This window comes from Rattus norvegicus, chromosome 1 (assembly GCF_036323735.1).
Source record: "Rattus norvegicus strain BN/NHsdMcwi chromosome 1, GRCr8, whole genome shotgun sequence".
Taxonomy (NCBI): domain Eukaryota; kingdom Metazoa; phylum Chordata; class Mammalia; order Rodentia; family Muridae; genus Rattus; species Rattus norvegicus.
The window spans coordinates 97,527,013-97,540,101 of NC_086019.1; the positions used below are offsets into that span (position 1 = coordinate 97,527,013).

General features: G+C 47.0%; 1 protein-coding gene across 5 annotated transcripts in view; it reads right to left on the reverse strand.

Moving 5' to 3' along the window:
* Dpy19l3 (dpy-19 like C-mannosyltransferase 3) overlaps positions 1-13,089 on the reverse strand; it is a 67,027-nt gene that overhangs the window by 39,807 nt on the left and 14,131 nt on the right. For 4 of the 5 annotated variants that reach the window (NM_001135835.2, XM_006228888.5, XM_006228889.5 and 1 more), the window contains one exon: positions 1,326-1,416. The exons of the other annotated variant lie outside the window; for it this stretch is intronic. In NM_001135835.2, the coding sequence (NP_001129307.2) occupies positions 1,326-1,416 (91 nt within the window). The remainder of the gene's footprint in view (positions 1-1,325; positions 1,417-13,089) is intronic. 5 annotated transcript variants of the gene reach the window in all.

Here is a 13,089-nt window from a genome sequence, read left to right on the forward strand (position 1 = left end):
CCGGAAAGTGATTATGCTGGTGACCATGCCTGAACTGAGAGGGTTGCAAAGAAAATGAAACAAAACGAAACAAACAAAAAACAAATGAAACAACATGAAGGTAGGTGGGAAACTTGCTGGGAAGAAAGCAAGGCTTAACTGATGCAGGGGAATGACAGGGAGTAATGGGGAGAGTGAAAATGACCAAAAGCATTATATTATATACACACGCGGGATTTGTCAAAGAATTTTTTATAAGCTAATTTTTTCTTCAAAACTGCTCATCCCATTGCCCTGGGCCAACGGTCAGGGACATCAGAGTTGTTTTTGCTACGTGGCAAGGGCTCACAGGCTGGGATTTACAGAAACAAACCTACTCTGTGTCATGCCCACAGGTGGCTCTGGAGAGAGGAAGAGCGATCTCTCACGGTGGGACGGGCGCTCAGCAGAACACGCTGTCACAGACACATTCTGAGGAACCACTGCTTTTGAGACCCTGACCTGGGATTTTGCCAGCAGCGAGGGGACAGAGACCCAGCTCCATGGTGCCACCCCTGCCCTTAAATGTTCAGGGACCCTGACTCTTGCGAAACCAGATATTGTGGCTTCGATGCTGAAAAAGAATTCGTTATTAGCCAGTATGATGAAGGCAGAGTCAGAGTCTAAATTAAAACTCTTAGGATAAGCTCTCAAGGAGAGAGGACAACATACACAAGAAATGCTGGCTCACGGCATCTCAGGTGTCCCCATGGTGACTGCGGGACTGGAAGTGGTGGGATTTCATTGCTCGAGTTTCCTGGGATACTTACTGCCTCCTTCGCCTCTGGTCCCCTCTTTGAAAGTTGAGAAGACACACAGCACGAAAAGGATTACAGTCTGATAAAATAAAACCAGAAGCTACAGGAGCTCAAGAGATGGCTCAGCGAGTACTGGCTGCTCTTCCAGAGGTCCCCAGTTTGATTCCCAGCACCAACATGGTGGCTCACATCCATCTGTAACTCAGTCTTAGGGAACCCATTTCCCTCTTCTGACCTCCACAGGCACCAGGAACACACGTGGTATGCGGACATATATGATGATGAAACATTCATACATGTAAAATTATGAGCCAGGTGTGGTGGCCCATGCCTTTATCCCAGCAATCAGGAGGCAGAGGCGGGTGGATCTCTGAATTCAAGGCACACGTACAAATAAATACATGTATATACACACACACACACACACACACACACACACACACACACACAAAACAATGCATCAGGTGCAAAGACGGGAGGGGAGGCATGAGGATGAGGGAAACAGGACAGAGGAGTCAGCATGCCCAGATCAGTAGCTGTTGGGATTACCTTGCAGGAGGGTCGGAGCCTGCAGCATCTGCTTGTAGTAAGAATAGTACAGTCCACATTCTGTCCTGAATGAGATTTCTCGCTCTACTTCCTGAAACAAAGTGAGAACTACTGGGTTTACTTGACCTAGTTTGGTTGAAACGCCCACTGTTACTATAGAAACAAGATGCAGAACTACAGTTTAGGAGAGAAAAGATACTCTGCAAATACCAGAAATCTTGACATAGTGAGGCACGGAGGCTAGTGCCTGCAATCCCACCAGCCGGAGGTTGAGACAGGAGGATCATGAGTTCAAGGCTGACCTGGGGACTATATGGAGAGACCCTGCCTCAAAACAAGCAAAAGAAGGTTGATGCTGGGGTCATAATTCTCTCTACTCCTGAAGATGTGTTTCCATAATTAAAAAAAAAAATCTGACAGAACTTATTTAATTTAAGGGGTATTTCAAAGTTCATGGTTTCACACAACTTATAACTACAAGGAAACTCAGAGATCACTACTAGACCCAAGTGATTATAGTTCTCAGAGCTCTGGGGCTGGAGAGATGGCTGAGCAGTGGACTCCATACACATTTTTTTAAAAGTATAAATGATTTAAAAAGCTACATTCTCTGTCATTACAGACTCCTTTACTCTAGTGCTCCGAAAGCCAGGCCCCGAGCTGACATCGCACTGTGTAAAAAGTGGTGTAATATACAAGCTAACACACAGATCCATACTCCAAGAGACCTCGGGCAGCCAGGAGAGGTCAGAAGCACTCACACTTGATGCCAAACTGCTAAATCTTCACCTCAGCCTGTCTCTGCTCATTGCTACCTGCATGGTTTTTTTTCAAAGAGTAATAAACATTTTGTTAAAAGAATCATTTATGGGCTGGAGAGATGGCTCAGCGGTTAAGAGCACCCGACTGCTCTTCCAGAGGTCATGAGTTCAATTCCCAGCAACCACATGGTGGCTCACAACCATCTGTAAAGAGATCCGATGCCCTCTTCTGGTGTGTCTGAAGACAGCTACAGTGTACTTATATATAATAATAAATAAATCTTTAAAAAAAAAAAAAAAAGAATCATTTATGGGTTCAGTTCCCAGCATGCACACAAGAACTCAAAACCATCTGTTGCTCCAGCCCCAGGGAATCTGATGCCTCCTTCCAGCCTCTGGGGCACTGCATCACAGGGTACACTCTCAGACATGCAGGCACACAATGATATATATATATACCACCTGGGCTATTCATCTTCAGACCTGAAAGTTAGTGTATTTCTCTCACCCTTTAAATACTCTTTCTATCCTTTAAAAACATATGAATGTGGGCCAGTGAGTGGGCTCAGAGGATAAAGGTGCTTGCTGCCAAGCCTGACAACCCGAGTCCCATCCCCATGACCCACTTGGTAGAAATAGAGAACAGACTTCCACAAGCTCTCCTCTGACCTCTGTACACCTGCCTTGGCAAACATAAGCTCCATACAATAACACATGAGCACGCACACACACACACACACACACACACACACACACACACACACACACACCATACACACAAACACAACATATACCATATCCACACACACAACACACACACATGCACTACATATATACACACACATTGTACACATGCACACACACGCACACACACACATACCATACACATACACACACACACTACACACACATCATACACACACACCATACACACACACTATACACATCATACACACTACACACATACACACATACACATATATCATACACACACCATACACACACTACACAACACATACACACACATCATACGCACACACCATACACACACCATATCCACACACACACCACACACACACTACACACACACACCATATCCACACACACACGACACACACAGATACACACAGATACATACAGATACACACACACACCACACAGATACACACACATCATAAACACACACCATACATACACACCATATCCACACACATACACACTATACACACACATACTATACACACACACAGACACACACACACACACACATACACAGACTACATGAAAAACGTCTGTAAAATATAAAAACATGAAGAACCCACTCATGTGCTTGTGAAAAAGGTCACTGATAAAATATTCCTGATAACTAAGAGTGCTTCAGCAAAGCTGTTGAGATGGCCGAGTGGGTAGCCTGCAATAAATCCTGAGAGCGTGAGGTCCACCCTGAGCCCACACAGCTGACGCAGAGAAAAGACTCCTGCAAGAGTCCTCTGACCTACACACATGTGCCATGATACCTCACATCACACGCCCACTACTACCCACCACATACCCACACCCATATGCATGCACACCCATAGATACACGTGTGCACACATACACATGCACACACAAGCACAATTTAAAGTAAACTTTATAAGAATGCCAAAATATCCGACTACTGACTCCAGGGAACTATTAGCTGGCCCTCTTTATTCCTTCTAGCACCACGTGAGGACATACTTTATATTCTGAACTTTCTTAGAAAAGAAGCTTACCTTGGCACTGACAGGCATTAAAGAGGAGGAGGAAAGAGAGGAGGAGAAAGAGGCATGGAGAAGAAGGGGAGGGAAGGGGGAGAGGAATGAGGTGGAAAGGAGAGAGAAAGAAAAGGACAAGGAGGAGGGGTCTGCTAGGCATGGTGGCTCAAGTCTGTACTTCCTTTACCAAGGTGGAGATGGGAGAATCATAAAGTCCAGCCTGGGCTACATGGTAAGGATTCATCTCAAAATGAAGGTTTTGAAAGGGCTGGCGGTGCTGGGCCTTGTGGCGCATGCCTTTAACCCCAGCACTCAGGACGCAGAGGCAGGCAGATCTCTGAGTCTGAGGCCAGCCTGGGCTACAGTGGGAGTTCCAGGTCAGCCAGGGCTGCACAGAGAAACCCTGTCTCAAAAACAAACGAAGAACAAGGAAGAGCACTGTAGATGCAGCCCAGAAATACACACGGGCTGCCTACACACAACGGTACAAAGGCAAAACAAAAACAAAGACTCCGAACAATGGAAAGCCACCAGGCCTAAGCCAACCTCGGCACACCTACTTCATGCTGAGGACTATGGGGACAGCCCCCCCCCCCCCTTCTCAGTTTTCACAGTGGTACTGATTATCTTTCAGAGCAGAGAGAGGCAACCTTTCCTAGTGATTACACCAACCTGGCCATCTTTAATCTTTGCAAACACACGATTTACTGCTTTGATAATGTAAGACCAAAGTGGTACCCTGAGTTTCTGCACTGGTCAAATTCCCACCCAGTCGAATAACCATGGAGACTGCCTACTGATATTAGCTTTTGTCCGTGCAAAAAATAAATAAATGAAACAAAAGTAAGCCCCACATTAAGTGTAATTACACTCCTCTTTTCTCCAGCTGCCTTTGAGCGTCCATGGCACTAGCAACTGCCTTCAATAGAGCATCCTAGCTCTAAACCTACAGTCACTGAGGGGGAGCCAGCTCAGCCATTCACATCTTTGGGCTTCGTTTCCTACAGGGCTCTATGGGGGAAAAGGCTTGTAAAAGAAGAGGGGTTATTCAAAGTATAAAGAGTGGAAGGCTTCTGCGCCCTTCCCCCTCTTTACTATACCCAGAACAGTAAAAAACCAAAGAGGGATCTAATTAGTAAAGAACGCATTCAAACATGATTAATTGGTAATCTTGGCACCAGCTGTCTAGAACCAAATGCTATCCTTTATTAGACAGACACTCGCAGGTTTTACATCTGCTTCATGCTAAGAGAACATCTGCCTCGCTCAAACGCTTCTCCAGTTCCATGGCAATTTATACTTTGTCTGGTGGATCTCGCCAATGACAGCGTGTATCAGTGGAAGTCACCCTCTGCAGAAGGCAAAGCGGACCAATACTGCACATTTTAACTTGCATGGGTACTGGGCCCGGAGCAGTATTTGGTGGAAGAATAAAAATGTGCGTGAAGATAATAGCAGAAAGAAGCAGAAAGACAGACGAACTGCATTCTTGTTCACTTGTGTGCATGTGTGCACACACACTCACGCAAGTCCGCAGAGCCGGCAGAGGGTGTCAGAGCAATGGAAGCCAGAGTTCCAGGGCAGTTATGAACTGACAGTATAGGTGCTGGGAGCTGAACTCAGGACCTCTGGAAAAGCAGTAAGTGTTTTTAACCTCTGACCCATCTCTACAGCCCTGTGGACTGTATTTTTAAAGCTCTGAGTCCCTAGAAACATTTCAGTGGCAGCTTGAACACTAAAAGTGTCACTGCAAGTACTAAAAGAGGGGAAAGGGGGCTGTTCATGGTTCATCACTTGTCCCCGAGGGCACACAAGCATGGTGCTGGCAGTGCCCGAAAGGTTATCAGGCCCTTTGAGAATGACGACACTCAACTCGGGAACGAAGCAGGTTCTTTTCTAAAAATCTCACATCGATAACTTTTGTTGATAAAAACTGTTCCTGCCCATCCCCCAATAATTAGGCTGCTGGGAATGGAGAAGCCAACGACCCATTTAACTCTCTGAAATGCCGTTTCAGAGTTAACAAATCATCTCACCAAGAATCGGGGAGTTCAAGGGAAGACAGCTGTGCAGGGCCCCGCACTGGGAACCGAGCCCTTGGCAAACATATTTACGGCACGTACATGGTTTATTGTCTGGTTAAATTCCCATCCATCTGTTAGGATGGAAGGATTCCTGCCCTAGAGTTGACTGAAGCTGTGACACGTGACAGCTGACAAGCAGGCTGGTGCGAAGGTTAAGTCTTGCAGGCTCTACCGGCTCCACTGGGCCTGCCCAGAAGCCACCGGCAGCATCTGTGGATTAACCCGATTTGTTCCAGAGCCACCTTGCTTTGAAGGAGTACGCAAACCCTGCAACATGAATCCTATGTGGGTGCTGGTGAGACAGAAGCCCAAGAAAAACAGACTAGGAAGAAGCCAGAGAGCCATACATGCTTTGAGTAGGTGGAAACAAGCGGTCTAAGAATCCAGTCCTGGACCCAAAAGAACAAGACCAGTACACAACAGAGAACAAAGGAAGAGGCATGTGACAGCTCACAGCCTAAGACCACTTCCAGAGCATCTAACTGTCCTCTGGTTTCTACTGTCACCACTTGGTGCATATTCTTGCATGCAGGAAAATGCTTCACACGCATAAAATAAATCGATCTAAAAAGTGTTTTTCAAAGTAGCTGGGTGTGGGTGTGGTGGCACATGCCTTTAACCCCAGCATGTGGGAGGCTGAGGCAGATGGATCTCTGGGAGTTCCTGGCCAGACAGGTCTGCATAGTTTGACCCTGTCTCAAAAGAAGATGGGGCGCTGTGCTGGTGAAGTGGTGTCTGTGCAGGGATCTGGAGGTGACTGTGGGCCAAGTGCATACCTGAGGTAAGGGCCAGGATAGAGAGCCTCACGGGAGCACCAGGAAGAACAGCCAGGAGGGCGTGGCAGCCTGAGAGCTGAGGAGATAGGAAGGAGCAGGTAGTAAGGGCAGGAGGCGGGTACCGGAGGGCACAACTCCTTGTCAGATAAGGCGATACAGGCTCTGGGCCTGTGACTTAGAGTTTGGAAGGGTGGAGTGTGCAGAGGGAGCTAGGGGGCTGCTCTTACACTCCTTAGGCTTGAAAAGCACTGGGGATTTCTATTTTGAGACAAGGTCTCACTAGGTAGCCCAGGCTAGCCAGCACTGAACTGATCTTTGTGCTTCTACCTCATGTTAGGATTACAGACATGCACCACCATGCTTGGCCGCACACACACACACACACACACACACACACACACACACACACACACACACACACACAACATATACATTCTACAAATGAAGATTTTTATTCATGTGTCTTTCTGAGTATATGCCACAAAACTGCAGGTGCCCAGAGTGGCCAGAAGAGGGTGTCAGAGCCCAAGGAGCGGGAGTTACAGCCGGATGTGAGCTGCCTGATGCCTGATGTGGGCACAGGAAATCCAGCTGAGGTCCTCTGCAAGAGAACTATGTACTCTTAACCACTGAGACACCTTTCCAGCTCCTTAGGTTTACATTTTTAAAGGTTTTGTTGTTGTTTTTTTTTTTTTAAACAAAAATGCTGGGTAGAGTAAGGGGACTTAGAAGGATGGGAGCAAGAAGTATTTCATTGTTTTCCTCGTCTGCAGTGTCTAGCTTTTCAGCAGGGACACGTTCATGAAAGCAGAAGCAGGAAGGAGATGAGCAGGGACAAGAGAGGTCACGGGAGGTGGGCAGACAAGTGTAAGGACAGGCAGGCTTGACATCTCACAATGAAAGCTACTGTTCACGCCCATTTTAAAGATAAAGGAACAAGGCAGGGTTGCATCAAGGGTCTGCTGAGTGACACAGGCAGAGAAAGGCACAGCCTTGAGACAGTCACCTTTTAGACGTTGTATGTACTTAGATTAGGGATTTGCTAGGGAGTCCACAGAGGGTCTGACTGAGTGAGAGCCTTCAAAGCCTTCTGGCCTACGCTGGTCAGATGTGGTGCTTTGAGTTACAGATGGTGGAGGGAAACACGAAGGCTGGGGCAGGCCAGGGCTTTTGCCTCTACATCTGAAGCCCCTGTTGGACACCAGAGGAAGTTGGACAGAAGCCGAAGCACAGGTCTCCACTTCAGGGCAATCCCTGAGTGGAGTCTTCACTGGGAACCACCAGCATGTAGACCTTAGAAATGAGGGTGAACAGAAGAGACCTGGGATCTCATTCAAGTAGAAGCTGGAAATGGAGGAGTGAGTGGCCTTAGGGGGGCCCAAGGGCTCAGATGCAGCGGCAGGAGCAACTCCTGAAGAACGTTTCCTGGAAGCCAGGAAACGAGGGCAGCGGACTGAGTCCAAGCAAGGCTGGGTGATGGAGCGTCTTCAAATCACTGGCATCTCACTAAACACTCTTGTGGGGAAGCTATGCACTTGAGCCTGATTGGAAAGGGTTCCAGAAAGAACCATAAGAGAGGAACAGAGACTACAGGTCATTAAAACAAGACAGTAGCTCAAGAGAAAAAAAGGGCATGCTGCCCGTGTCCCCCAGAAGGGAACAAAAGTAAAAATGCCAACTGCAGAGTGCTGGGTCTCCAGAGGTGGGGGGAAGCCAGCGGCATTGATGTGTACACAGCACGGATGTGTACACGCGAACCAGCCAGGTGCAGTGTGCAGGCTTGTCCTCAAGTCCACTGCAGAGACGATGACTGCAGAAGGGTCTGCGAGGGTCTGAGGCACGAGCTGGGTGTGGTGCTACACACCTGTGATCTCAGTACATCCAGTGTGCATGCAGTCACCGGTGTCCACACAGGACCGTGACCAATTCAAGTTGCCCAGCGTTCACCAGTCCTAGTTGGAGTCAGTCAGTCATCCTTTTCAGTGCACATACAAACACAAACAGAGGGTGAGGACAGGAGGGGGTCAGTGCAGCAGGGACACCAGCTCTGATGTCAGCTGGACAGGGTTTCCACTCCAGCTGGGGCATGGAGAATCGGTGACATCACTCAGTTCTTTTGAACCTCAACTTCTCTTTCATAAAATAATCACGCTCGATGAGGATGGGGTTTCAAGACTCCAGGTTATAATCTATGCGAGACGTATATACACACGTGTGCATAAACATGTTTCCCTAGGAGCAACGGTTCAGTGTTGGCTAGTTCTGTATTCTCAGCCACTGTATGCTGAGTAGCATAAGAAAACCAACTGCAGTTTTGATGTTGGCACTGTGACAGCTTTATAAAATGTGTTCGAGAGTGGTTTGTTTCTTTGTTTGTTTTTTGGTTAAGAATCTGGGCAGCTAAAGCTGTAGGTCAAGACTAAAGCATAGTGAGGGGCTGGGGGCGTGGCTCAGTGGTAGAGCCCCTGCCTAGAATCCCCCAGGTAGGGGCTGGGGGCGTGGCTCAGTGGTAGAGCTCCTGCCTAGAATCCCCCAGTGAGGGGCTGGGGGCGTGGCTCAGTGGTAGAGCCCCTGCCTAGAATCCCCCAGTGAGGGGCTGGGGGCGTGGCTCAGTGGTAGAGCACCTGTCTAGAATCCACCAGTGAGGAACTGGGGGCGTGGCTCAGTGGTAGAGCCCTTGCCTAGAATCCCCCAGTGAGGGGTCAGGGGTGTGGCCAAGAAATAGATCGCTTACCTTACATGTAACACCCTTAGATCCCCCACCCCCAGTGCAGGAAAAACTTGTCATAAAAAAAGAAAATCCCTAGTGCCTGATATTTTTAGGGTAACGAATGGTGAAACATTCCCTATTAAAACTACAGAATTTGTCTTCTGGGGCCACGCTTGGCAATCCCCATTTTCTAGGATGAAATCCATTTTTACTCAGACCTCGGATCTGTGTAGGCACTTGTGATGTCACAGTTGACCTCTGGTTTTCAGTTTCTGCATGTCTACCCTATTTCCTCCATCTGAGTGGGTTGGTGGATGACGTCACACTGATGGCTGTCACTTCCACCGAGCGTTTTCCTATTTCCTCGTTCTTAATCTACCTTTTAGCTCTATCTATCCTTTTGGCAGACTGCTTACTTTGCAATACAAAGGGATATACTCTCCATTCATTGCTGGATACGCGCTCTTACTCTATATTACACTACTTAAAGCCAAAAAATTCTGCACACTGCTTTGAAATACACCCCTGATTTCTAGATTTCTAATTTCTAAACATTCAACACCCACTTCCTCTGTTCCACTAATTCTGTAAGGAATACTTTCAGACACGTCTGTGGCAGACAAGGTCCTGGGTTCTATCCTCAGGCATGCAAGTGAAGAGAGGGTAAAGAAGGGGAGGAAGGAGAGGGGACAGAAACTGGTAATTACAGGTAGGAGGTAGCTTCATATTTAGTTAGCTCAAACTTTTATTTAAAGGAATGGATAAATCAAAGGGAAAACTGTCACATGATCCTGAGGCAGGAACCAGAGTGTTTATTTTTCGGGGTGAGTGAAGTCTATTTTCTCTGCAAACGAAACAGACATACACTCTGGGGAGCCAGAGAGATGGCTCAGCAGTCCAGGGCACTTCCTGCTCTTGTAGCAGACCCAGGTTCAGTTCCCAGCACCCACATCAGCAGGCTCACAACTGCCTGGCACTACAGTTCCAGGGAACAGCGCCCTCTTCTGGCCTCTTGGGGTATAGCACTCACGTGGGGCATGCACATACACAAACATACACCTATCTACACTCCTAATTTAGAAATGAAAGTCTGGACGTTGGATGTGGAAGTGCACACAGTGAGTTTGAGGACAGCTTGGTCTGTATTATAAGTTCCAGGCTAGCCAGGAGTAGTGAGACCCTGCTTCAAAGAAGAGAAAAGTTTGGATCTATCTGACATCCGTGTGTCTTTTTAACTTGGGAACTTTCCAGGGTCCTTAACTACAACGACACAGGACAACTCATTCACCTTTCTGTGTACCATCTACTTATGTTCTGCAATGAGTAGTGTGGCCGCAGGACCATATATGTACTTCTCCTGTGCTTTGGGGAAGTCTCCTTTCATGAACGCACCTATGGGGCTTTGTCTATTGAGACAGCTTCACTATGGAGCCCAGGCTGGTCGTGAACCCAGATCTCTCAATTCTCCTATCTCGCTTCTGAAGAGCTAGAATCACAGGCCTGCACACCACACCATGGATCTAGCTATTGATCTATCAGGTTGTGGTCTTGAGACAGGATCTGGCTGGCTTCAAAAATCTCGATGTAGTTGAAGATGCCCTTGAACTCTGATCCAGTGCTGAGGCCGCAGGTGGGCACCATAGCACAGTTTACTGGATACTGGGGATAAAGCCAGGGCTTCCTGCATGCCGGGCGAGTGCTCTATCAACGGAGACCTGTCTCAGACCAACTTGCCGGTTTTGAAATAGACACACATTTATAGATATATTTTGACTCTTAATTATAAGAGAGAATCCAGGATGTCTCCATCTCCTGGGTCTTTTCCTCTTTCCCCTTCACGTGTTACGTTATCATATCGTTACTTAGTTGTTATATTACACAACCAAACACTACACATGTGAGCCTGTGTTACTTAGACCCAGTACGCTTTATGCTGTGGCATTAGGTATCCTTGGTCCTACAGTAAATAACATCAGTGCCTCTGACATTTTAAAAATTCTGTTCTAGATAGGTTTTTTTGTTTGTTTTGGTTTTTTTTTTTGTTTGTTTGTTTTTGAGATGTAGTCTAGTTACATAGCCTTGGCCAGTTTGGAATTCACTATGTAGACCAGGCTGGCCTCTGTTGGCCTGCTTCTGCCACCTGAGTACTGAGATTAAAGGCAGGTAATGCCACGCCCCCACATCTGTCATCGTTTTAAAATCTGTACAAAGTCTGGGTTAAATAATTCCTCTCAGCATCTTTAGGAGCTTGAAAATCATTTCCCAGGCTATGGTGAGTGAGCGCCTTTGTGGTTTGAAGGAGAACCACCTTCATAGGCTCCTAAACTTGAATGCTTCTCACCAGGGAGTGGCACTACTTGAAAGGATTAGGATCTGGAGGTATGGTCGCACTGGAACTCAAAGGGCCTTGTTGGAGGAAGTGTGTCAGTCACTTAGGAGTGGGCCTGAAGCTTTCTAAAACCCATGCCTGGCTTATGCTCTCTGTCTTTCTTGGCCTTCAAATCGGATGTAGCACTCCAGCCATGCTCCCTGCCATGATAGTGGACTAAACCTCTGAGACTGGGCCGGCCCCCAGGTAAGTGCTTTCTTTCTCTTCTAAGAGTTGCCTTGGTCATGGTGTCTTTTCACAGCCAGAGAGCAGTGACTAAGTGATTGAGTCTTTATATATGATAAAATGAGTAAGGTACCATGTAAACTGCTTATTCTACAAGCATCACTCAAAAGTAATTAATTTTTTTTGTGACAGGCTAATATGCAAGTCTCTACTGTGGGCCTAGATTAGCTTAAAATTCACAATCCTCCTGCCTCTGCTTCTGCTTCTGCCTCTGCCTCTGAGTGCAGGCACTACAGGTAGGTAACTACCAAACTCAATTCCATTCACCATCCCCAAATTTCACATGGGATTATAAAAATTTTGAAGTGAGATTAACCCATGACTCTCCTCCTAGGTCATATGATCTGTAATGCCCAGAGATTTCTCTATTAAGTCCTACAGTCACTCCTCTCCCTGTTCTTGCTCTCTGAAACTGGGGGGCTGCTCCCCACCCCACATACATACATACATACATACATACATACATACATACACACATACACACACATATACACACACATGCATGCATGAATGCATACATAGAGGGTTTCATGTATTCTTGGCTGGCCTCAAACTCATGATGTAGTCAAGGATGGCTTGAACCTCTCATCCTCCTGCCTCTTCCTCTTAATTGCCCGGAAGGATTACAGGTCCCCTCCACCACACCACATTTTTGTGGTGTTACATTCTGCTAATAATTTTGCTGGTTAACTTTCCCTGGGACTAGCTTCGCCCTTTCAGCTTGCTTACTCAAATTCCCCTTTATCCTTCAATTCTCTGAGAAACAAATTTCTGCTTCACCCTTTCCTTCCTCTTTGGCTGGGACACTGGTGTCACATGTTTGCTATACTTTGTCTTCCCTGGCTCCCTGCCAACATTTGATGAATTTCACTCAACTGTTTCCATTCCCAAGCCTGTCAACTCCTCCTCCTGTGCTTTCCACAGTCCCATCTGCAGGGTATCGACCTGTGTTTGGTCCTTTGTTTTTCTTTTCTACATTCGGTGGGTTCCTGTATCCTTTCCCTTTGTGACCTTTATCTCTGTGTAAGTACAGACTCGGGGTAGAGAGGGTTCAATGAGTAGGAGTGCTTGCTGCTCTTG